Source organism: Nothobranchius furzeri, chromosome 13 (genome assembly GCF_043380555.1).
Source record: "Nothobranchius furzeri strain GRZ-AD chromosome 13, NfurGRZ-RIMD1, whole genome shotgun sequence".
Lineage (NCBI taxonomy): Eukaryota > Metazoa > Chordata > Actinopteri > Cyprinodontiformes > Nothobranchiidae > Nothobranchius > Nothobranchius furzeri.
Genome location: NC_091753.1, coordinates 37,159,419 through 37,184,599, shown reverse-complemented (window position 1 = coordinate 37,184,599; position 25,181 = coordinate 37,159,419). Strand labels below are relative to the sequence as shown.

General features: G+C 41.7%; 1 protein-coding gene across 1 annotated transcript in view; it reads right to left on the bottom strand.

The window, feature by feature from the left end:
* The window catches only part of vps53 (VPS53 subunit of GARP complex), a 42,890-nt gene extending 19,386 nt beyond the window's left edge, over positions 1-23,504 (bottom strand). The window contains exons 1-14 of the mRNA XM_015951652.3: positions 23,351-23,504; positions 22,931-23,011; positions 20,693-20,742; positions 20,550-20,616; positions 10,777-10,863; positions 10,152-10,267; positions 9,381-9,500; positions 6,669-6,747; positions 6,435-6,578; positions 6,199-6,341; positions 3,071-3,212; positions 2,536-2,631; positions 2,260-2,354; positions 1,069-1,311 (exon numbers count right to left, since the gene is read on the bottom strand). Of these exons, the coding sequence (XP_015807138.1) occupies positions 1,069-1,311; positions 2,260-2,354; positions 2,536-2,631; positions 3,071-3,212; positions 6,199-6,341; positions 6,435-6,578; positions 6,669-6,747; positions 9,381-9,500; positions 10,152-10,267; positions 10,777-10,863; positions 20,550-20,616; positions 20,693-20,742; positions 22,931-23,011; positions 23,351-23,437 (1,550 nt within the window). The 5' untranslated portion in view covers positions 23,438-23,504. The remainder of the gene's footprint in view (positions 1-1,068; positions 1,312-2,259; positions 2,355-2,535; positions 2,632-3,070; positions 3,213-6,198; positions 6,342-6,434; positions 6,579-6,668; positions 6,748-9,380; positions 9,501-10,151; positions 10,268-10,776; positions 10,864-20,549; positions 20,617-20,692; positions 20,743-22,930; positions 23,012-23,350) is intronic.
* Between the last annotated feature and the right edge of the window lie 1,677 nt (positions 23,505-25,181).

The window sequence follows — 25,181 nt, the reverse complement described above, 5'->3', positions numbered from 1 at the left end:
AAAACTACAAACAGATGCAAAAGTGGAAGCCACTGGGGCCTCAGTGGCGACACAATATTAATAAACGTCATAACAGAGACATGTGGGTAAAACCACAACATAGTTGCAGCTCCTTCTGAGGGCCCCTCTCGAAACCTCACGAGACCAATTCACAGCACACCACGCTGGACGGGCGTCTGCAAGTGTGTGCACTTCTAATGAGTCTGAGTGCATCTATGCCGGTGTTTTTGTGCAGCCTTAAAAACGGCAAGCATTAGTGGGAAAATTCGAATGTGTAATTAGCATGCATGGATATCTGAACACGCCTTTGTGTGTGAGCATTCGCTGTAGCCAGAGAGGATTTGTGATGTGGCCAACGAACCAGAGATGTTGTTGCTGGTAGCATATTGGGCTTTGCCACAGCATAACCAACTCCAGATAGCTCAAAGCATGCCATCCTAATCCCTTCAGCGCAGTGAAGATGTCGGTTTCAGACTTCACTTCTAAACAGCCCAACACCACACCAAAATGAAGGAGAAATATAGATGCGACAGGCTGGTCTAGGAAAAGTAGATCCCAGACAAATGTGTCTTTAAGACCAGAAAAACTGATTTTCATTCAATAAAAAGATATAAATCATGTGTTTAGAGTTGAAATGCCATTTCTATTTCCCTCTGGGGTGTGTTGTCTTTTTCCGGGGTGTGTAGACATCTGAAAATTTCACTTTAAAACAAACTTCAGTCCATGTTTTAAATCTACCCTTAAGGTTGTGTTTGTCTTTGAAATGAGCGCCACTTCCTGAAACTGAGGTTTCTGGCTGCTTTAAGGGGAAAAATGGATCCACCCTGATACTCTGGCTTTGTGCCAGAGTCATCTGTCAGTAAATGTGTGTTTGTAAAAGAAAATGTGTGATGGGTAAACTCTTAAAGCCAAAGCAATGCCATTCAAAGGAAGAACCAAGTAACACCAATCTCAGGAAACAAATGTTGTTCTCCATGTAATTAAACTCTTTCCTGTTGTCCTGAAAAAACAGATGCTAGCAAGTCAACCAGTTATTTACACAACCACCAAAAACTCAACCAGTCTTACTTGGGTAGGTTGCCAGAGAGGATCTTCCAAGCGTACTCTCTGAGGAACTTCTGGAAGATGGTTGTGAGGGCAATCATGGGTTCACCAGTGCTCAGCTGGGAACACTGGACCATGCACTTCTTGTAATAAACAAAGAGGTCTGCACAGCTGGGCAGCACCGCCCCACCTTCCTCTGTGCCTGCCTTAGGTGGGCCTTGTGCACGGAAATCAGCCACAAACCGGTCAATCAGTTCGCCCAGGTTCCTGCAGATATGCAAGAGATGTGCAACCAAACACACACACACACACACACACACACACACACACACACACACACACACACACACACACACACACACACACACACACACACACACACACACACACACGCTAAAGGGATGCCGAATTTAAATGGATGAATCATGTAAAAAACTGAAGACATGACTTGTCCCCAGTAAATAAGTGACGAGCAGAAAGGCTGAGATCCAGCCTGAGACACAGAAAACGATATATTTGTTGCACCAAATCCTCTGTGCTACAGTTGCACAGCCAGTTGTTGTGGCCCAGTTCTACCGAATCAAGCAAATAAAGCCAAGGACAAAACAAGCAGGCCACTGTTCTCCTCAGCGATGTCCCACTGGGGACAAGCCGATTTGGCCTCCACCTTTGGACAGAACTAAAAGGAGGTTTTAGCTGCTGTATGGGTCAATCCTGTCCCCTTGGACGGACAAAAAGCATTTAATGCTCCAAAGAGCTGCGTGCAAGCGCAGCAGTCCCAGAACTGTGTTCAGTTTCAGAAAACACTGCCAGCACTGGAGTAGGGGAGCAACTGAAGCATGGTGGTAGGAATATTAGAGCATGAGGAGGTAAAAGAACGTTATTAAAAAGCACAACAGCAAGTATAAAAGAAAGTTGAAAGAAACAAAAGACCAGACAATTAAGAGAGGCTGACAAACATAAATTAGATAAAAGAAGAGTGGTGAAAAGCTACGAGTAAAAAAAGAGGTGGGAAAGAAAACAGGCAGATCTGCTGTGACAGCATTTATTCAACCTCACTCTTTTCTTTCAGCCTCTGTGGTCGTGAAGCTAATGGGAAACATTTCTGCCACAGTGGAGACAGAAGCACGTACAGGAACAACGGGTGGGAAGGCAGGAGGAGGTGAAGCAGAGAGAGAATGTGTGTGTGTGTGTGTGTGTGTGTGTGCTGCTCACCTGTCTTGGGATTCTATGTAGACATATAGGTGGGGTTCAAAACACTTGGATATGATGCCGTGGAAAGGGTTGTCAGGAGCTTTGGGCTTCCTGGGCTGGATTAGAACAGCAAAAATAGATTCTACCAAGATTTTAATCACAAAGAACACACACACACACACACACACACACACACACACACACACACACACACACACACACACACACACACACACACACACACACACACACACACACACACACACACACACACACACACACACACGCGCACACAACCTTAGCAAACTCTTCATCCTTCTCTGCTCCCACATCCTCCCCTGACTCATCTAGGAAGGGGTTAGTTGGGTCTAGTGGACTCTCTGGCCTCTTTTTCTGTAAAAAAAAAAAAGAAAAAGAAAAAAAAACAGCACAACTTTAGTACTGGTCTCTGTTGATCAGTTAGTTGAGAGGGTGCTTCATTGTCAAGCAGACATTTTTGAGAGGATAATATTTAAAAGATTTTCTTTGATGAAAATCGTTTTAAATTCAACTTGACCTTGGATGAAACTGAGCCATACAGGCGTAGGCGTAAAGGGAATCGCAGACAAACGAGCTTCTGTCAGAGTTAAATATTAAGAGGTCAGGACAAGTTCGGCCTACTTGGCCCCAACAAAACTAATCGTGCCTCAATTATCTGTTCTTTCTGCGCTTCTCTTCTACCTTAACAGGAAAACACGACCTGGTTTAAACAGGTTGTTCGGCCCAAACACACACACAATAAAAACACCAATCAGCTGTTTTACGAGGAGTGTTTGTGTGAGTGTTTTCTCACTCCAGGTATGTCCGTCAGCGTACATCCCGTGAAGCGCTTGGACAGTAAACCCTCAAAGTTTGTAGTCCTCTGGATGGCAAACAGAAGGAGTTTCACCTCAATCTCCTTCGCTCGTGTTCGCATCACCTTAGCGAGCTCCACCCTAAAGACACATATCAGAGTATAAACTGGAGAAAAGAAATGGCACACAAAACATGAAAGTTTTTTTTTGTCTTTGAGTGTCAGAAATGATTGAGTCATTGGTTTGTTGATGCTCATTGTGCTTTGTTTAGGTGTGAGAAACTTGTTCAATCAATACCTTTTCAGAGGTCGCTGGGTAGGGCTGGGCGATATGGCAAAAATAGAATATCACGATTTTTCCAATATTTTATCACGATTTCGGTTTTATCACGATTTTTTATTCATGAATAGCATAACTTCAATTGTGTATTAAAGAAGAGAAATGTTGAATAAATAAACATTTATTCATATTAGGGATAATCAACACAGTGCTAACACACTTATATTTTAAACTCACACCAGAGATGATAAAAGCCCTGAGAAACAATTACAAAAATCAGTTTTTCTCATTTTTCAAGTAACTTAACATAAATTAAAATCGTAAACATATTTAAAGTGCAAACATGTCAATTGCAAATGTATTGTGCAAACATTAACTTGTTCAAAATACTATGTAGCTCCCAGTAGCTCATGTAGTGGATAGTTAAGCTCAAATACGGCTCTGATGTGCGGCTGGACCAGAGATCGCTTGTGGTAGCAAAAAACTGCGCATTCTGAATATTTTCTGCAACTCTCACTTTGCATTCAGCGTACATGCAAGGAATGGCGGTGTTCGGAAAATACTTGCGGCTGGAAAACTCGTAGCGCAGATCCAATGTTTTTATCATTTTCTTAAATCCCGCTCCTACTGTTCGCACGGGACACAAATCTTTAACCAAGTGGTACGTCACTGCATCTGTCACACTGTTCCATCATCTGCTGTCTCTGTTGTAGGGAGTGAGTTTTGTGAGTGTTTCTGTTAGCGGTTGCTGCCTGGAAGAAGCACTAGCTGCTGCAGCCGCAGGCTTTTTAGCTTTAGCTGCCAGCTGGCTCTCATTGTATTGTTTGGGATGCCTTCTTTTCAAGTGATTAACACAAGTTTGTGGTGTTGCCATCACTTGCCTTGACGCTCTCCTTGCAAATGACGTTTCACCGCTCTTTGTCATCTGGTGAAAAACCAAACCAGTTCCATATAATGGACAGGGATGGGTAACTTTGACATTTGAATCGATCCGGTACTAATTCCCGGTACCTACGAATCGATACTGGTACTTGACGCTGGTATGAATGAATGCGTGGCAAACGTCACAATTCTCGGGCCGAGGAGGTGGGAAGCAGCAAGATCACATGTAAACAAGCCTCCCTTTACCTTTTTGCAATTTTAGAAGCTCCGATTGTAAAACAACTTCAGAATTAATACACAAACACACCGGTAAGTGTAGAACACGCGTTTATTTCCGTAACCACAGCGAGCTGTGTGTGACATCACGTGGCCTTACAGGCATGAGGGTCACTTCAGGGACGTAGAGTTTCTGCACTAGAGTCTGATAGGATTTAAAAACACAGAAAAACTGGATCCCAGCTAAATATGTGAAGCGTTAGAGTTAAAGTAAAACTAGACTTTATTACTACAGCTAACACGCTAACACCACGTTGTGTGAGGCCATTGAATTCTAAAACTGGGGCTGGTCCAGAATCCTTTAGAGTCAAATGTGTGTTCTAACAAGTTATTCTGCATTACGTCGGTTTCACACCGGAAGCATTTGGCGGCACGAAACGGTTTACTTGCGAACTTCAAAGTGGTCTTTTTCACACTGGGAGAGCCTCGGCAGCGGCATGGCTTCCTCGCTGTGCTCTTCGCTGGACTCGCGAGATCACAAGATCCCTCAAGACTCCAGGTCACAGTCTGTTTATGTAGTCCGCCATTAAACCAAAAAGAAAGAAATCACGTTTGATATCGCTGTTTGATGTCATATATGATGTTGTTCCTCTCCACTGCCAAGATTAAAGCCATGTAAACATGCTGCTGCACTTCTGGAACGATGCTGTGAGTAAACGAGTCATTGGGTCACACGTAAGCTTCATATTTATGTGCATCGCTGCAGTACTTTTATTGTGAAATTTACCAGTGATTTTACACTGAAACCGTGTGTGATTTCCTGTCTGGCCATATGTTAACTGCAGAAACTGACACATCCCAGAAGCGACACGTGGCAAAAATAGAACCCGATCCTATCTTCCATAGAATATAATGGATTTTATTTGAAGCAGTGACGTTCCGCGCCACTGATGCGTTCAGTGTAAAACCGGGATCAGAGCACAAACGGTGTTGGATGGGAAAAAACACACACGTGTTCTGCAGCAAAAGTGATTTTTTTATATGCATTTGGCTCCAACCTAGAGAGAAAAGTTCCTTCAAGGACCTTAGAAAAACTGAAGCCAAACAAAGATCCTTTCTGTGTTCTCAGCTTTGTTACAAATAAAGTTTAACTTGTTGTTTGATGTTTTATTTTATATCCAAGGCAGGACTGCTGTTTTTAGTCAATCTTGGTGGTTTGTGTGGAACAAACCATGAAAACATAGTCTTTAGGCTAGAAACAAAATTTGTGACAGAAGCGAACAAACAGTGCAGAAGACTTCTTTTATGTCTGACAGCACACGGCGTGGTTACTTTATAGCAATTCTGTTTGATTTAGTGAGAACCAGCTCTGGTGGCACCGAGAGGTGATGACAGAGTAAAAGGGGCTTCAGCTACGGCCAGTAGCAACACAGAGACCAAAGCCGCCGGCTTCTTTCATGTGGCTGACAAGAAGAAGGGAAAAGTATCAACACTGGGTCATCGCTTTTATAGGCCACCTACTTCAGCTGACCAGAAAGTTCTACTAATTCCCAGAATCATCTCAGGCATGCAAGAACAACAAAGCTGAGGATTAACAAAAACCAAATTCCCAGGTTTTGCCTTCCTCTCTATTTACATGGCTCTTTCCTCATCTGTACAAACTGTATTAGTGCAGATTTTTGGGTTGTCATCAACCACGAGACTCAGACATTTTGTGTAACCATGTGTCTCTTGACAGATGTGTTTTTACTTGGTGATGTGGCAGAACTCCACAGCAATGCGCTCTGTCATGCACCACTCATCAGGAAACATGCGGCCATATTTTTCTTCATAGTCCAACAGCTGTCGTTTGATCCAAGCGTAGCGGCGATCAATCTTGTCCAACCAAGCAACCTGGAAACAAAAAAAAAACAGAAGCACAGACGTGTTTGAAATAATAATACTTGCAGAACGTGAAATGAACCAAAATGCACAAAATTGACTCACATCTTGATTTTCCTGGAAGAGAACCAGATACTCGGAGAGGTGCTGCCTGATGAACTTTTTGATGATCTCCTGTTTGATGCGAGGGTCGAGGACATTTGCCACCAGACATGCGTCTCTCAGAACATTACTGGGTCCACCTGGTCTCTGTAGAAGGGAGTTGTGACATGAACTTTTGTTGATAAGAGAAATAGAAAATAACTAAATTAAGGATTTTATTTTTTTTAATCCGTTCACCTTAGAGCCTTGAGAGGGGAAGGCCTCTTCAAAGTCTGCCAGAATCTGAGTCCCCAGCTCGCTCTGTGCTGCCTTTACTCTACCAGCAACACAAATAATCACAATAAAAAATTGATTGCTCTTTAAAGAGCTTACACTTTGCACAGTAATGACAGCATATACTGTAAAAGTATCTGCCAGGACTTGACTCACTAGGTGCTGTGACTGAGGCCTTTTATGGCTTGGTTTGATTAAACTACGAGAACTAATTGGAGCAACGCTAAGCAGAGGTGCTACAATGAAGCATCTGTAAATCTCCAAAGGACACTAGCTGAGAAGTTTTCCACACTCAACAAGGACAGCAGCACCAAAAGAAGTTACAATTAAGTGAATAAACAGGAGAAGGACCATAAGGATCCCGTGAATTACACGAGCCCAGTATACCAACTGTTCTTATCTCTTCAGTTTAATTACATGGTAACACAATAAATAACTTACTCTTTTACTGATTTATTGAAAGACGCTTAAAGTATTTAACAGGTAAAGGCCTTTTCATGTCTTCAACAAAGACTGTTAGTTTAATTAGTTTAAATGAAGAGATGTGAAATGGATATGGTCATGGATTATGGTCTGAAGAGAATGCAAACGTGCTGAAGAAAAAATAGATCTTAAAGAAAGGCTAGGAAGGTTTGGCTTGCTTTTAGCACCCCCTAGTGTCCTTAAAGTAGAACCGAAAGCAAAACTCATCTTCTCGCTGTGCGTTCGTCTTTTTAACACCTTAATTTGGAATCTGAAATGTCTCCCCAGCCTTCATTGGTGTCTAGCTAAATAAATAAAACAATTTTTATTTAACATCACTAAATAAAATAAATCAGCTGTGATCATGATCTAAAACATGCAAGAAACAAGCTAGAACACGACAGCAGCACCAGGTATGTAAACAAAATTTTTTTTAAAGTCCAACAGACTGGACCGGCACTCTGAAGTTGCAAGTGCGGTATTCTGGCCACAGAGAGTAGTGGGGGTCTGAGTGACATTTCATTAATCCTGCAAAGGGTCATTTTTGGTACATACTGGTCCAAGAAAATGATTTAGAACAATGAAAAAGTTGCAAAGTGTCCCTTTCAACAGCTTTTAACTAAAAAAGAAAGGTTAACTTATTTCTAAGATCACTTGACTAGTAAAGTTTTAACTGTATCATCCTATTACTAGCTCATCATAAAAAGTTCTTTGACACCAAGGTGTGTGTGTGTGTGTGGGGGGGGGGGGGGGTAGCATTTCAGCCACATTCATCAGAACTAGATTTATGTCAGCGGGGGGTCATCTGATTTCCAGAGAGATCATAGACATGCAGTTTGTCTCAGCAATTTGCTACAAACCTTTGTAAACACTGATATCACACATGTAACATGCAGCCCTGATGTGGACAATGACTGGAGCCATTTGTTTTCACACTGCTTACACAAAGTCAGCCAAATCCTGCGCTGACATCTACAAAAAAACTGTGAGATACTTGGATAATAGCCAATAAATCCATCCTTTATGACTGAAGCACGAAACATTAACCACAATAATCTTTAAATGCCATCCTCGCAGCAGGACTAAACAGAAAAATTCTCTGCTATTAGGAATGCAAAGACGTGTGTTTTATTACAGAACAGGCAAACCAAGTAAATAAAGTCTCAGTCTGCCCAAAGGGGTTGTATCAAAGCAAATGTTGTTTTAACTACAGTTATTAAGGCTGAGACTCGGTGTAGTTTAGCAGGAGAGAATCATGATCCTGGAGCTTTCTGCTTACATCCAGCCTCCATCTCCCTTCTCCCTGTATCCCCTCCTCTCATCCTTTTCTTCAGCCGAGTCACTTCGGACTTCCAGCTGTTATTTGGTATGAACATTATCTACCACACCTTGATCGAAACAAAACAGAAAGTCTTTCTTTACGCATTTTTTCTTAAAGATCAGAAGTGCTTTGAAACTGTTTCAAGCTGAGCGATGTGTCCCAGACTGATTCTTTGTTTTCGGAAAACATTATCATAAAAGGAAACAGCATAACAAAGGCCCTCTGTGTGTATGTGAGGGAGTGAGTGTGTGTGTGTGTGTGTGTGTGTGTGTGTGTGTGTGTGTGTGTGTGTGTGTAACAGATTCAAGACACAAGTATTTGAGAATAACGAAACCTAATATCATCAACCTACCTGATAACAAAATGTTAGCGGGCTGAAGGACGAACTGGACACATGGAATTAAGTTTTGAGTGCGAACTGCATTAAAAACACTTTGTGTTGACACGAGTAACCATAAACTCAGAGATAAAAACACACACCCTCTGACAAGTGTGTCCCTGCCTGTGTAAGATGGAATAAAGCTGTGATAATGAGGGTCTGTTCAGAGTTTCCTTCCTGCGTTTTCCTGTGTGTGTGTGTGTGTGTGTGTGTGTGTGTGTGTGTGTGTGTGTGTGTGTGTATACACATCTGCATAAACAGGATGTAATACGCAAAATACCTCAGCAAACACTGGAACCACTTTTCAGGCATTCAGACGAAGAGCTGTGGAACATTTCAGCAGAGAGGAGGGAACCCCCTCTGGCTGCTGGAAATGCGCTCCAGAGTTATTCTGTTAGCGAAACACTGGTGTGTGTGTGTGTGTGTGTGTGTGTGTGTGTGTGTGTGTGTGTGTGTGTGTGTGTGTGTGTGTGTGTGTGTGTGTGTGTGTGTGTGTGTGTGTGTGTGTGGCTACCTCTCTGAAAGCTGTCTGATCTGGGGTATGCCCATGTACTTGTGAAAATGCTCGAGCACATTGACCACTCCCTGCAGTAGGTTGGCCACCTCGCCGTACTGTCTCTTTCTGGTCATGGCTCTGGAAAGAAAATACAAACATTTAATAGTTTTATCAGCAAACCAACAGTGGATGCATCTCAGATATTCTAAGAGTATATACACTTTATAAAAAAAACACTGACATTATGCTGCAAAAGCTACTTGCAGAAACCGTGTTTACATGTTAGTCAAGAGGAAACTCTGCAGCAAGTTCCTCTTGTTTTTATATGAAATTCCATGTTGCAGTAACATCAAGGAAGCTTTTATCTTCAGGTCCATTATATCAGGCACAAATACCCAGGAAATGGACTTTTATCTTCAGACTCTTGGTTTGACTTTGATAAAACATAAAAAGAAACAACTGACCCTGATAAAACCATCACGCAGGAGATAAGAAACTAATGTCTAACTGTGGCGTTTGCGCAGCACGCGATTTAGCCTTTTTATTTTATTTTTTTAGATAATGTAGCTCATTTTTAACCTGCTTTATTTTGTTGTTTTACCTACGTTTTTTGCCGTAATCTCCTGCTTTTATTTGTTTTGATGTATATTTTGTTGGCCCTTGCATGAGCCAGTGGCGTTTTAAACACTTTTGTGTGTGTACAGCACTTTGGTTCGCCTCCTGGTTGATGGAAAGTGCTTTAGAAATGAAGTTGATGATGATAACTTGTTAATACATAATTGTACCCACTCTAAAGAGTCAACTCCCCCCGCCAACATGTGCAGGTGGTTGAGGGTGGTGATAGACGTGGTGAGGTGGCGTTTAGCATGGTCCAGCTGCTTTATGTCCCTTGTAATCTCTTTGACCTGTGAGGAACAAAACAGAGTCTGGATTATAATCCAGATGGAGGATGGAGAAGACACCAAGAAGGCAAAAAATATGAGACAAGCATTTGAAGAATTACTGACAAGTCTGGATGGTCAGTGTGTCTCAAGAGACACTCTTGCTGGAGTCAGAACACCTAGCATGCTTGTTTGTGATGAGGACGATGTTGCGCTTACATATTACAGTCACTGAGCCAACTAAGTGGTATAAAGAGGATTGTTGTTTCAGAACCAGATGGCAAAGCTGTCTTAGATCTAATTAACCTGATTTTGACCGTAGTCGTCGATCTTTGAGTCTTCTGTTGAATTATAAATTAAAATAAAAAAATCAACAAGACATAGACAGAGCAGCATTTCACCAACGGGCCTGACTAGAGGAGGACACATGGAACTTTTAAACTGGAATAAAACCTAAACTTCTCAGTGTGTGTGTGTGTGTGTGTGTGTGTGTGTGTGTGTGTGTGTGTGTGTGTGTGTGTGTGTGTGTGTACCATTTGTTCAGACTTCTCCGCCTTGTCCTTAATGTCCTTGATTTTGCCAAAGAGCTGCTGGATGGCTATCTGGGCCTCCTCCAAAGCCTGCAATGATAAACATACATGAAAAGGCACTTAAAAATACTAGAAAACACTTCAAAAAACGTTATTTAAAAAAATACATCACATATTCTAGCTTCTTTAAAGAAAAATATGACGAGTTTTGGACTTTTCTGTAGAAAACTGCAAACATGTGCAGGAAATATCAGAATTAATCCTCTAGCATTTGCAGGGAGCACGTGTGCATGTTGATAACATGCTAAGCAGCTGCAGACCCCCACGTTGTCCCACTCACTGACTGATAAAGTAGAAAGGTCCAAACACATGCAGATAAACGGTGAAAACTGTCTCCACACTCCGCTTGCATCATGCTCCGTTTCCTGTTTGAAAGCGCTTCATTAGAGAACCTCCCAGCAGAGTTTGGGAGTTTTTCCTCAAACACATTTGATTGTAGCATAACAAACTAGCATTTTATTTTTCATGTCTATTTCTGCACATGGAAGGGAGGATATGGATTAGCATTTTATCTTTTTATTTAGTTCTCCTTCAAAGCAGTTATCACAGAACCACAACGTCCACAGACAAATCATTTGTTATCAGCGAATGACAAGGTTGAATCGTTTCCTTTTGAACATCAAACTTTTTTGAATAGTATGGTGAAAAATATAGTCGTTAATGTAAACTTTACAAGACACATAATTATTCTATTCAGTCAAACCACAGGGTTCAGTTAATGTGCAAAATTATGCAACCAATGTCCTTTCCCAGCTCTAGGAAAGAGAGCCTGTCTTACATACAAATTACACACCTAATTAACATGCTAAATAGATATTTAACATCATTAGAGCTTAGGATGACACACGGGCCACAAGGCTAAGCCGAGTTCAAAGCCTGTCACCATAAAGGCTAAAGAGATCATTAGTGGTTTTAACAGTCGGACAGTTCCAACAGCAAAACGGCTACAGAGCGATTCTAACGTTTCCTTTTCATCTGATGAAGCAGCTGCTCTTTGATGCTCCTCAACGCAGATTCTGTCCTGACATGCAATACAGAAATAATTGGTTTAATTTGGCCTGTTGCTGTGGCGGCACTGCAGACACAACTTTGACTCTCCCTCACACACACACACACACAGACAAAAGGAATGCACACAGCCGTCACCAGCTGTCCAAGGAATTTACCACTTTTGCTGCACCTCTAACATACAAATGGACTGTGGTGGTGGCAAATACAACTCAGCATGCACACACGCACACACACACACGCGCACGCGCGCGCGCGCGCACACACACACACACACACACACACACACACACACACACACAAGCTAATGATACTTTATACTGGTGTCATCCGTGACCCAAACTAAGAAAAAGTGTAAATATGGTTTTTATGAAAGGAGTCAGCACCTTAAATTTTAACTTTTCTGCTTAAAAAGGTGGGTATAATGGCTTCCTAATGATTTTTCACTGGCTGGAAAGTCGATATTTAACATTGGATCGTTTTTTTTACTCTTGGCTTCTTCAACCAGCCCACGTGCACCCCACGAGCATGCGCACTCCAAAACAAGATCTTGAGTTCTGGCCTTACTGTCATCACAAAGGTAGGATGTACAGTACCATATGCGGACAGCGCATAGCAACGCCGCTATTGCCCGCACTGTTCCGCTTCCAGAAATGACGTCCAGAAAAGACTTTGGCTCAACTTTCATCTTGGAACTAGTTGTCTTAGAAAATATAATAATTATAGTTTGTATTTTAAAATATAAAACTTTTATCGGACTAACGTTGTTTCAGCTGTCAAGCATCAAGCATGTCAAGCATGTTTTCTGGGTTTTAACACCATTTTCGGTGATAGAAATATTTCTAGTGAAATGTGATAAAGGGATAGCTCAACTAGTAAGATACCTGGTTTACATTCGGAGGACACGGGTTAAAATCTAGGCTGGGTTATCAGATTGTTATTTGGAGGTTTTTTTAATGATATTTTTGTAAGACACCCAAATTTTTATTTTTAAACATCCAAATGAGACGCGCCGAAATAAATTTAATTCATGGCCAGAAAAGACGTCGGTTCAACTTTCATTTTGGAACTATTTTTCAACCATGATGAGACATGTCATGTGGAATCGTAGAATGTCCAAGGAATGTCCCATCTTTCTCGCCACGCTAAGTTCAGTTTCTTTACAAAACTCCCCAAAACAGCTTTCTGTTGGTGGTGGTGGCAGGAGAACAGTCTGCACTTAGCAAGGGAAGACGCCGGTTTGCTGCAAAATCAAATAGTCAATCATAGTAGAGTCCTTCTAGCCAATCAAAGGCAAGAAAGACAAGATCGTCATTGGACATCCTATGATTCCAAATGACCATGTCCGGCACTGCCGAAATATCACGTGTGCTCCAGCGAGAAAAGTTGAGGAGCAGTAGAGGAATGAAGAGCGCCGACAGGAGTGGTGATGTGAATGAGATCAGAAATCTAGGATGGAGCCAGGTTATGGAGAGCTTTAATGCAATGAGCAGAATTTTTAAACTGATTCTCTGTTTAATGGGCAGCCAATGAAGTTGTTGCAGGATGGGGATGATGTGATTAGCTGATGGAGTCCTAGTGATGACACATGCTGCAGCATTCTGGAGAAACTGCAGTTTATGGAGGGATTTGCTTGGGAGACCACAGAGAAGTGAGTTGCAATAATCAATCCTGGATGTGACGAGGCTGTGGACAAGGACGGCAGTAGTGGAGGGAGTAAATGATGGATGGAGGCGGGAGATATTACGCAAGTGAAAATAAGCAGACCAGGTAATATTGTTGATGCGAGATTGAAAATACAGTGTGCTGTCGAGGATGACACCCAGACTCTTAACATGAGGGGAGGGAGTAACTGCTGAGTTATCGATAGAGATGGGGAAACTGTTAGATTTGGAGAGAATATGAGGTGTGCCTACCAGGAGGACTTCAGTTTTAGAACTGTTCAGTTTGAGAAAGTTGGAAGTGAACCAAGAATGGATTTCTTGGAGACAGAGGGTAAGGGAGGAGGATGGAAGTGAAGTTGAGGGTTTGGTTGAGAGGTAGAGCTGGGTGTCATCCGGGTAACAATGAAAATGAATGTTGTGTTAACGGAAAATGTGACCTAGTGGGAGAAGGTAAATGAAAAGAAGGGGCCCCAGGACAGAGCCCTGGGGCACACCAGCAGAAACAGGAAATAGATTGAATTTATATGACTTCAGTTGAATGAAATGTGTACGGCCAGAGAGGTAGGAGGTGAACCAGGCAAGGGGAATGTGAGTGATACCTATGGATGACAATCTGCTGAGGAGAGTGCTATGGGAAATGGTGTCAAATGCTGCCGTGAGATCGACAAGAATGAGAATGGACAATAAACCAGAGGCAGAAGCAGTGCGAAGGTCGTTGGTGATTTTGAGAAGAGCTGTTTCAGTGCTGTGAAGAGGACGGAAGCCAGATTGACATTGTTCATAGATGTTAATGGTGATGAGGTAGTTGTGAAGTTGAGAAGCAACAGATTTTTCAAGAATTTGAGATGAAGGATAGATTGGAAATAGGACGTAGGTTATTGAAGTTTGTGGGGTCCAGGCCAGGGTTCTTCAGAAGAGGTGTAACTATTGCAGTTTTGAAGGGACAATTCCAGAGCTTAGGGAGGGATGAATAATGCTGGTTATGAGAGGAGCGAGGGAAGAGAGGCGGGTTTTAACAAAAACTGTAGGGAGTGGATCGAACTGACAGGTGGAGGGTTTGGATTTGAGGATACGTTTTGTGATGTCATGGACTGAGGGAAGGAAGAAGGTGGAAAATGTAGTTTAGTGATGTGGGGAGGGGAGAGTGATGTCCACTTTGGAGACAGAAGCACTGTGAGAAGCTAGGTGTTGATGGAGGTCGGTGATTTTGGAAACAAAGGACATGAGGGAGTTACAAAAGTCAGTGGATTGCAGATAGAGGGGAGGGAGTCTGGGGTTTTGTTATGTTGTTCAAGAGAGAAAAAAAAAGTTTCTGAATTATCTTGATTAGAGTGAATTAAACCAGAATAATAGGCAGATTTAGCTGATGAGAGATGGTCCTTGTAGAGCATTATATGATTAGAGTACATTTCTATGTGTGTGGCAAGCCCAGTTCTATTGTAAAGTCTATCCAGTTGACGTCCTTTAGCTTTGAGCTGACGGAGAGCAGCAGTGAGCCATGGTGACAAGCGGGTGAATGAAACAGATCTGGTTTTCAGAGGGGCGTGGTTATTCAGAAGGGTGGAGAGGTTGCTGTTGTAGTGGGAGACCAGGTCATCAGCTGAACAGTTGGCTTTGGGACTGGGAAGATTGTTAATGTCAAGAGAAAAAGAGTCAGCATTTATATTTTTGATATGACGGAATGAAATAGTGTGAGGAATGATAATTTTGGACAGAGACAGGTTGATATTAAAGGAGGTGAGCAGATGATCAGAGTATGGGACAAGGTGATATTTACAGCCAGTGGGAGCGATACCAGAGCAGCAGACCAAATTCAGGATGTGACCTTTAAAGTGGGTGGGGAAGTTAATGTGTTGTTGGAGTCCGAAGCTTTCAAGGCAGGATAAAAATCTTTAGAAAGTGTGTCATTAATATTGTCCACATGAATACTGAAGTCACCCAGGATGATTATATTTTGAGACTAGGATGAAAAGTAAGAAAGTAGGTTAAAAAATCATTTAAAAAGTCCTTGTTATATTTAGGAGGGCGGTAGACGGTGGCTAAAGTTGTGGGAGAAGTTCCAGGCAGCAGGGAGGCAGAACACTCGAAGGAGGAGAAAAAAGGAGCAGCAGGTACGGGCATCAGTTTCCAAGTCTCGCAGTGAAATATCTCGAGACCTCCGCCTCAGCTGGCAGCGCGAGGCTGACGGATGTAAACAAACCCCGGTGGAGCTGACTCGTTGAGAGGGATGAAGTGATTTGGCTGCTGCCAAGTTTCAACCAAAAATAAGAATTCGAGATTATGGTCCAGGATAAGGTCTCTGACGAGATGGCCCTTGCTGCTGAGAGAACAGATGTTGAGGAGACCGTAGCGGACCACGGTAGACGTCCTCTTGGTGGAGGAGTTAGCAGATCTGGGCAGGCTGGAGAGGACATGGTGGTTGATATTCCGGGTAATCTTACGGGTGCGGCGGCAAGTGGAGAATCAGATGGGTTGTATGGAGTCAGGTTTATTGCAGTGAGTTGAGCCTTGACGTGTTCCACATGAATGTATCTCCAACGGGGCTGGAATGTGATTACAGGAGGGATGTCAGAACCAGGCGGAGGCTGCTGAATGGAGAAGTGGCGCCGGACTTTTCCAAGTTCAGCAGCTGAGTACTGCAGGAGAGCACTTGCTGGCAGGTGGACGAGAGATAGAAGCCAGCCGACAGCAAACCAACGCAGTGTTTGGAAAATCCACATGACTCCTCATGGACAGGAGAACGACGAGTGGGCCAGGTAAGAATCCGCCCAGAACCCAGCATTGGCCACAAACAATTTGAGTGACCACAGATGTTAGTGAGCATCAGTTGTCAATATAATAGTTACGCAAACTGATTAAAAGCAGCATCCAATGTTGCACAACTAGTAAAAAGATTTTAAAAGTTTAAAAAGTTAAAAAGTTTTGCTGGAGGGCAGTGGCGACCGACACGCCAGCATTCGCTCCTCCTCCAAAGTGGAGTCCTTTTTAGGACACTTTTTTATGGCCTAAAAGACTAATATGATGTAGATATCCATGGAAGCAACAGGTGATGACTCCTTTAACCCTCCCACTGTGAGGAAAGTTGAGCATTGAGCAGGGTTGATGGTTCATCCCTTGGGTCCATGTGGCAGGGGTGAGGAGTGAGCACCACCTTACCCCTGCCACGTGGACCTCAAGGTATAAACCATCAATCCTGCTCAATGGTCAACTTTCCTCGCGGGGTCACCTATAAAGACAGTGGGAGGGTTAAAAAGATGAACCACACAGTAAATATGGTATCAATTGAATTACATTAACCAAAATTTTCAACTTCACACATGCATGTTTTTGTGTTTCTACCCATTTTTTCAGTTTGATTGAAGGAATTGTTAAAAAAAGAAAAGGCAGTTTAGGTCAGAGCTCTCTGATCCGAGTGCTGAGGGGATGGGAGTGCCACTGAATCTCCTAAAGAGGTTTCCTGAAGGGTCTCTCGGGCAAACAAGCCGCACACATAGACCAGAACTCCTGACGCTGTTGCTACTGTTAACTCAGCTGAGTCCACCTGGCTTACTTCCTAGCTTTCATTTCCTGTATTTAGCCTTGAGAAAGGCTCGGGAGATCACTGCATAGCAGGCGCCTTGGTGCCAGAGATGTTATCAGCCCTCACACAAACCTCTAAATCGCTAACATGCAACAAGCAGCACATGTTCTCCTGCACACACAGGAAGCATTATACAGATTGGACATGATGCAGTGGAGCCTCCTAAATGCTTGAACATGCTTTGTGACAGACAGCTCTCTGGCAGACATGGGTGTGGTAAAATAATGTAGATTAAAAGATATTTCTACTTTTTTTTCATTCAGATTTTTTACTGATACATTGTATTTATTTTTAGGAGCATCTAGAAATAAAACAGTCATATCCAAAAACAATGGAGGCATAATATTTGTCACGTGTCGTTTGACTCCAGTGTATATTGCCTTTGTACTGCCTTTTCATACTGGCCTTCAGAATGAAGAAAATATGGAAAGTAGGACAAGAAACAAACATTACTGCAAAGTTACTTTAACAATCATTTTTGTTTATTTTTGTCAATTAAAAGGCACACTTTGCAGTTTTGCTTTCTTTTAGCTCCCCCCAGTGTCCGTTATTAATTCACTGTGGTTAAACAAAAAAATAAATGAAATAAAAAAACTCATCTTCTCGCCGAGTTCACCTTTTAACACCTTAATATACCTGCTGAAATGTCTCCTCAGCCCAAGGACGTAATTTTCACTTTAGAAGTGGGGGGACATGCTCTAATGGGAAACCGGCTTCAACACAAATGGTTGTTTTCCGCTTGGTCCTAGAGCTCAACCAGTGTCAATTTAATATAGTGTAATATTGTTTTTGGATGGTAAAAATTGCAGGGGTCAAAACTTGACTTTGGAAAAAGTGGGGGGGACATGTCCCCCCCCCCCAAATTAAGTCCATGCCTCAGCCTTCATTAGTTTCTAGAGGAGTGATTCATCTTTAAATTACACAGATCAGGTGTTTTCCAGATCTAAAGCATGCAGGAAACGTACTGGAAGTAGACTCCACAGCAACACTTAAGTTGCAAATGTGATTCTGGCCACAGAGGGCAGTCGGAGTCTCAGTGACATTTCATTAACCCTTTAAAGGGTCGTGTTATCACACACGGGATGTAATGATTCACTCAGGCCACGATTCGATCAATTCCCGATTTTAAGTTCACGATCCCGATTTTTTTTTTCACGATGTTTGTCCTGTCGGTATTTTGTTCACCCTTTTCATTTGTAAACACAGAGAAGCCAAAATGCTGCCACTGTTGACTTCAAACTGATTGGAGCATCCACTACCTCGAAGGTGCTTGCTGTAGCCATGCTTGCCTCTAGTGGTGCGACTGATGAAAAATCTCACGTTTGGATCGCATCACGGTTTTCAGTCACGGATCGGGTCATTTTTCAGAGCAGCAGAAAGAAACAGAACAGAAAAAACAAAAAGCTTTCCTCTCTCTTTATGTTGTAGAGCACTTAATGCAAAATGTTCTGCTCAATGTGCCACTTGCTACAAAAGCAGGAGTTACAGAGGTCTGATTGTTGATTAGTTGTTAAAACGGCTTGCCCTATGTAGACATGCTCTCTCTGAGTGTCCTCCAGCTTTCACTTTCATCTCCTCACCTTTCTGATGCGCTGTTTATTTGTTTTTTCATCCTTTACAGATTTGTCCCCAACAATATTTACACATTTATGTGACAATTGTCCAAAGCATGTTTTGCGCACCACCCCGCTCTCTTTTCCAACGATTGGAGGTGTGTGTGTGTGTGTGTGTGTGTGTGCAGCGCACACGGTTGTTAACTTTTGGATCATTATTGTATTTTACAGGGGAGCCAAAATGCTTCCAAACATGCGACTCAGGTGGTTTTTTGGCTCCTCTCCTCCTCTTTATGACCACCGCTGTGTTTCTTCTTTGGATTAAACAGGTAGCACCTACACCCTCGACAGGACCGATCCGCGGACCGCGTGCATGCCGAACCGATCCGTATGGATCACAAAACATTAATTATAATAATGATGATGATTCGTTGCATCCCTACTTGCCTCTGTTCTGATTAGCAGCACTTTGGCGCAATATCTGGCACAAGCAAGCACGCCATATTACGTAATATTTGTGGCCACTGTGAATCGATTGCCCTTTTTTCTACAACGGTGGATATTTAAACTAGTTTGCACCGATTTTAAATCGATTCTTGGAATATCGCTACATCCATACATACTGGCTCAAGAAAATTATAAATAAAAAAAATATATAACCTTGCATAGTATCCCTTTAACTGCATGGTCCATGTGCTTACACATTTTGTGTGTCCATCATAATCCTTTCTGGACACGTGCATTTGCCTGAATATCTCACCTCTTAATGAGAACGCTGAACTTCAAGGCCTGTCATTTTATCAGAATAATGTTTATCACATAACCCAGTGTTATAATCAAACAACGGAAAAGAATTCCAGGGTGTAATCAAGAAATGTCATCACAGCTACTGAAAAAACAAATATCAGCCATTAAAGGCTTATCTCTAACATTTCCACACACTCAACCGGTAGGCACATTAGTGTCTACTTTCCTAAAAGGAAAAACTTGAAGAAAAACATTCCCAGTCCAGACCTCCTCCCATTCCTCTCCATAACTGCTAACATTTAAGGTGTCATCCTGAGGATTCAGCTAAGTGAGTGAGTCCAGTCAGCAGGAGAAATCTGCAAACTGCTGATGTTGGTTTTATTCTGCTGCTGTCTTTACATAACCCCCTCTTTCTGAAATTAACATCTTTCCATCTGCTGAAAGTCTTTCTTCCCTCTCCTGGGAAGTATTGGAATAACTCTGTGTGGTTGGAAAAATAAGCTAAAATTATTGTGCGACTGTTTAACGTTTTGGTCTTGAGGGGGACTTAGAGTGTTTCCTACTAAACAGTAGCTGAGTGGAAAAGACAAGGCCACCGTGCCGGACTCCTTGACGATAACTCACTCCAAGTCACATCAGCGGTCCTGAACTCACCTAGCTCACAACACAGGTGTCACTTTCTATTAAACATGTCATCAAAAGAGAAAGGACCCAAGTTCAATTAGCCAGAATCGCTCTTTTCCTCCACGCTTGCATAACAACACGTCTGGGTGGTGAAAAGAAACATAAGCATTTACATGTGAGAATCTATTTCACAGGCATGCTTTCCGTAAAGAAGGAGTTTGAGCTGCGGGAATGAATCTGAGTCATATTGTCCTTTTCCATGGAAGCAATGAAAGGAAGAGAGTGCTTTTCTGTTTCAGTCACTGACTGAGTAGAGAGGAATGATCCTAGTTTAACAAAACAACTGGTGATTGGATGTTTGGCAGATATGTGTTTCTAATCTAGAGTGATTTGCTACAAGGGAATCTACAATCTACCAAGAAGTTCGTACAAGCAGTGAAGAGAAGCAATGCTGTCATAAAACTAAAATGAAGCACGAGGCATTTGGAGGACAGCTAGTCGGAACCACCTTAGCGATTTTGTTATTTTGTCTTAACTTACCTGTTGACCATCCTGACCCACATTGGTCTGGCCCCTCACCACCGTCCTGATGTCATCATCGAGACGGCTGTCAAACAGGAAGCAGTAAAGTGACAAACAAGCTCCAAGGGAAAACCATTATGATGCATTTAACGTGAACTCACCGGATCTTCAGACGGATTTTGTTTACCACATCATCAATATTGGCCAAGGACTAAGGAGAGGAAAATGACAAGAGCTAGCAAAGCATCAAATAGTTTACAGACTAGTCCTGTGTGTTCCCCCTTTTATGCTTAAGAAAAACACACATCTTGGTGAATCTAACCCACGTGCAATTAAATACTACTTTGAATTTCAAATCTGTTATAGGATACATGGCAGGTGATGCTTCTTCAGGGGTTTTCCTGAGTTCAAATTTGCGTAGCGGCCGCCTCCAGCTATTTTTGTGCCGCCCCAGCCTGACCACTTAGCCCCCAGCTATATGGATGTTATTTTAACTGCAGTTGCAGCGTTGCGACACTACCAGGGCGCTGTATCAGCAGCGGTGCACCGAAAAGCACTAAAACCGCTGCAGAAAAAATCAGAAATTGCTTTTCTTGCTAGTTGGTACATATCTATGGTTGGTGCTTTTGTAGGCTGACCATACTCTTTCCCCCGGATATGTCCACTTTTCACTCTCTGTCCGGGGCGTCCGGGGGGGAAGGGGTTCCTACATTGATCAAAACGCCCGGTTTTTCATCCAGGAGCAGGGATCGAATAATGGGGGCTAGATATCTTTCAGGGAAAGATCCAGTTTCTGCCGGTATTACAATATTTATGGACGCTCAGCGTAGCGGGATTCTGTTGAGAGTGGCTGATGCAGAGCGCTGATCGTTGGTGCGCCCGCTGCATCTCAAGGTGGCGCAGCAAAACATTATTATTAACACGTTCATATCTGTTTATATCCTCTGGTATTCTGTCTTTTAATCGTTCCTGACGCGCTCTGCTCATCGTGTGCTGCGGTGATTTCACCTCACTGACGCAGCATCGAAACACACACTCTGCTTTGTGGTCAGGAGAACCCTTTGATCTGCTCAAAAGTAACTGATGAGGTGAAAAGGTAAGAATGTAGGCAGCAGTTTTTCTGGAGAGTTTAGAGGAGATGCAGGAAGATGAGAGAAAGACAGGACAGGCAATAGTCACATAAAAACAAGAAAACAAAGCTTGAAAGTAAAATGTAGGTAGATTTATGCCCACTACACGTTTTTACCTGTATACAACAATAAGTTATATACATGTAATATTTATACATCTGATACAATTTAGATCACCTTCAAAACTCAGTCACACTCCCAGAGCCGTTTCAAGGCATTTTGGGGGCCAAGGCAAAACAGAACACCCCCCTAACCCTAACCCGTACATAACAGACATGCAACCATTACATTGTTAACAGCAGAAATTAAATGTTATTACCATTTCCAATACAAATGCATGTTAATGAAATGCATTATATTTTACTGGATATATTTCTGTGTTATTCTGACTAAGATGAGTGTTATTAATACAAACCTAAAATGTTACTGAAATGTAGGTCAAATATTTAAAAATATTTTTAACTATAAATATCAGATGGGAAAAAGGGAATAAAACACCAATCTTATTGAGCCTTTTATAATATTTTGCCTTTAAAAAAGCACAGTTGAATGCACAGAGTGTGCATGTGCTGGCGCATGGTCAGGATGCTACCACCTCTGCCTCAATTTGAGCCAGGAAAAACCCTGGTCTTTAACAATTTTTTCTACATAAATGGACGTGTAATAATATATTAACACAAAAACTGCGCTGCAGTGCCCTCTCATGGAGATGAAATAGCATAAGCATAATTTACAATTACAATAATAAATCACACTGATTATCAGAATGCTTGAGCTACAAAATAAAATAAAATTATTAGCTACTTGTTAGAAAAATAAAATGAAATAATTGGCTCAATATTTAAAAATGATAATAGTCAAACAAGCTTGAATAAAAGTGAGTACAGTTTATACTATTATTTTATTTTATTGAGTATGGATCTATAGCTCAAATGAAAGTGGACACGGGAAAACCCAGTAATCCAGAATCTGTTTTTTTTATTCAAGTTTTTGAGTTGCAACTACTGCAGAGAAGCCATGCAAAACAAAAATACAGATAATATCAATTATTAAAATATTATATAAAGATTAAAGTAAAGTTATTGAGTACATTTTATGAAATCTTTACGACACCTTTCTGGGCAACTTCATACTCTTATTAATTTAAATTAACTTGCTTTAAAAGCCTGAAATTTCATGCCACTGGGGTTGTCTGCAAATATTGCAAATTTAGCTTTTTAAGTAAATGTTTTTGTCTTTAGTAAAACTGAAGGCAAACCGTCACAATACCTGCTCAGTGGGAAACAGTGTGTTGATGTATTCCACAGCATTGAAGTCTTCTTTGTCCAGTGGGTCCTGAATGGGAAAAACCTTGGACACAAACACAAGACTGATAGTTTCAAACTCAAGCCTGGATTATTGTTTTTTTGTTATCGTTTTAAATGAGTACAGTTTAGCTAGATGCAGACATGTGTGGGTAATACCATAATTATGACCGAGGGTGATTAAAAACGTGTCGCATCACGTCAAACTTTGAAGTTTTTCTTTTCCTACCAGACTTTAGCATGTACTGTATTCGTTTTTTTAAGTCAAAAGTGTCACTTTTACCTAGAGTCCGCAGGAAGCGTTAGCCAGCTAACAGCTGGATGCGTATTAGCAACAGCATTATCAATTAGTTTAGAACTAAAAGCAACTTGAATGAAAAGCTACCTGTTCAATAGCTAATTGCACCTGTGGGCTTAGGTGCAAAATAGCATCCAAATCTTCAGCAAATTCAAATTCCTCTTCCTCCATCATTGCCCAAACATGAAGCTATCCAGTTTAGCCACTTCCTGGAAAGGTGGCCTCTTTTGCGTCACGTCACGTCTATGGTGCTTTTAAGACCGTCGGAAATCGCAACTTTCACAAAGACGCTCCCCAGTGAAGTGCAGATTAACAACATACTACTGCTGCTAACAACAACAACAACAACAACAATAAAAAAATAAAATAAAAATAAAATAAAAAATAAAATAATAATAATAATTATGATAATAATAATAACAATAATCATAATAATAATAACAAATTAATTATTATTAATAATAATAAGCTGAAAAATCTTAATGTTTTTTGTCCTCCCGTGATTATTAATATTAAGGAAAAGGAGAAAAGGGAACTTCACTCATAAAGTTACAATATTTAGAAGAAAGCCTTCCTGTAAATTATTTTAAAATAAAATGCTATAATGTTTTGGCATTAGCAACAGGGTCTCGGTTTTCTCCTTTATTTAGCAAAAAACACAATAAAATTCATATTTATGTAACAGCGTTAAACACAATGGTTGTATGCAGTGGCAGACTGCCCATCAGGAGCACCTGGACACCTATCGGTTTATTGATCCCCTGAACAAAAAACAAACAAACAAAAAAAAAAGTAGATGGCCTGTATTTGATATAGCGCCTTCTAGAGTCCTAGAACCCCTCAAGGCACTTTACAACACAATCAGTCATTCACCCATTCACACACACATTCACACACTGGTGGGGATGAGCTACAATGTAGCCACAGCTGCCCAGGGGCGCACTGACAGAGGTGAGGCTGCCGAGCACTGGCGCCACCGGTCCCTCCGACCACCACCAGCAGGCAACGTGGGTTAAGTGCCCTGCCCAAGGACACAACGACAGCGACAGACTGAGCGGGGCTCGAACCTGCAACCTTCCAGTTACGGGGCGAGCACTTAACTCCTGTGCCACTGTCGCCCCCAGAATGCAAGGCAAGGCAGGCAACTTTATTTATATAACATATTTCATACTTAAAAGCAATCAAATGTGCTCCATTCATTCCAAGTTAAATTCTGGCCCACATTGTCTTTTGTCCTGAATCACACATATGTCATAATTGTAAATAACTGTGTTTCGACCATGTCTGCCACATAATTTGACATTTACTTGCTTGTAAAATTTATAATTAAAAAGACTACAAAGTTTGATCTTTGTGTAAATACACATTTACTTTAATTACTTGTAATCTGTCATTTGATTTGATTGATGGCCATATACTTTGTCTATAAGGGATTTTTATGTAATATTTAGGTCAACTGAATGGAAACACAAGAACTCCATCCATTCACTTGCAATTATCCAGAGTCGGGTCGTGGGGGAAGCTGCCAGAGAGGCCCAGATTTTCCTCTTGATACAATATTTAAACACTTGAAACTGGACTAGATTACTTTATTAGGCCAATTAATTTGTGACAATATATCTACACTAATTGCAGAAATAGGACTGAATTAAAGAAGTAGCCTGCGTGGGGCCAACGTTTCTCCAGTTGAAGCTCATCCACCACAGTCTTTTCTTTCAAACAAAGGAGTTCTATTTCGTCTAGTCTTAGCCCTTAAGCTAGCTGCTATTGGAAGGATGATCTCTGCATCAGCCAATCATGAAGAGCTTAAATGTACGCCCACCAATAGTGGGCCCCCTCGTGGTATATAACCGCAGTAACCCCACTGCTCACCTCCTTTTTCTCTTCATGCCAAGCTTGAGAGCTTTATTAAAGAGCA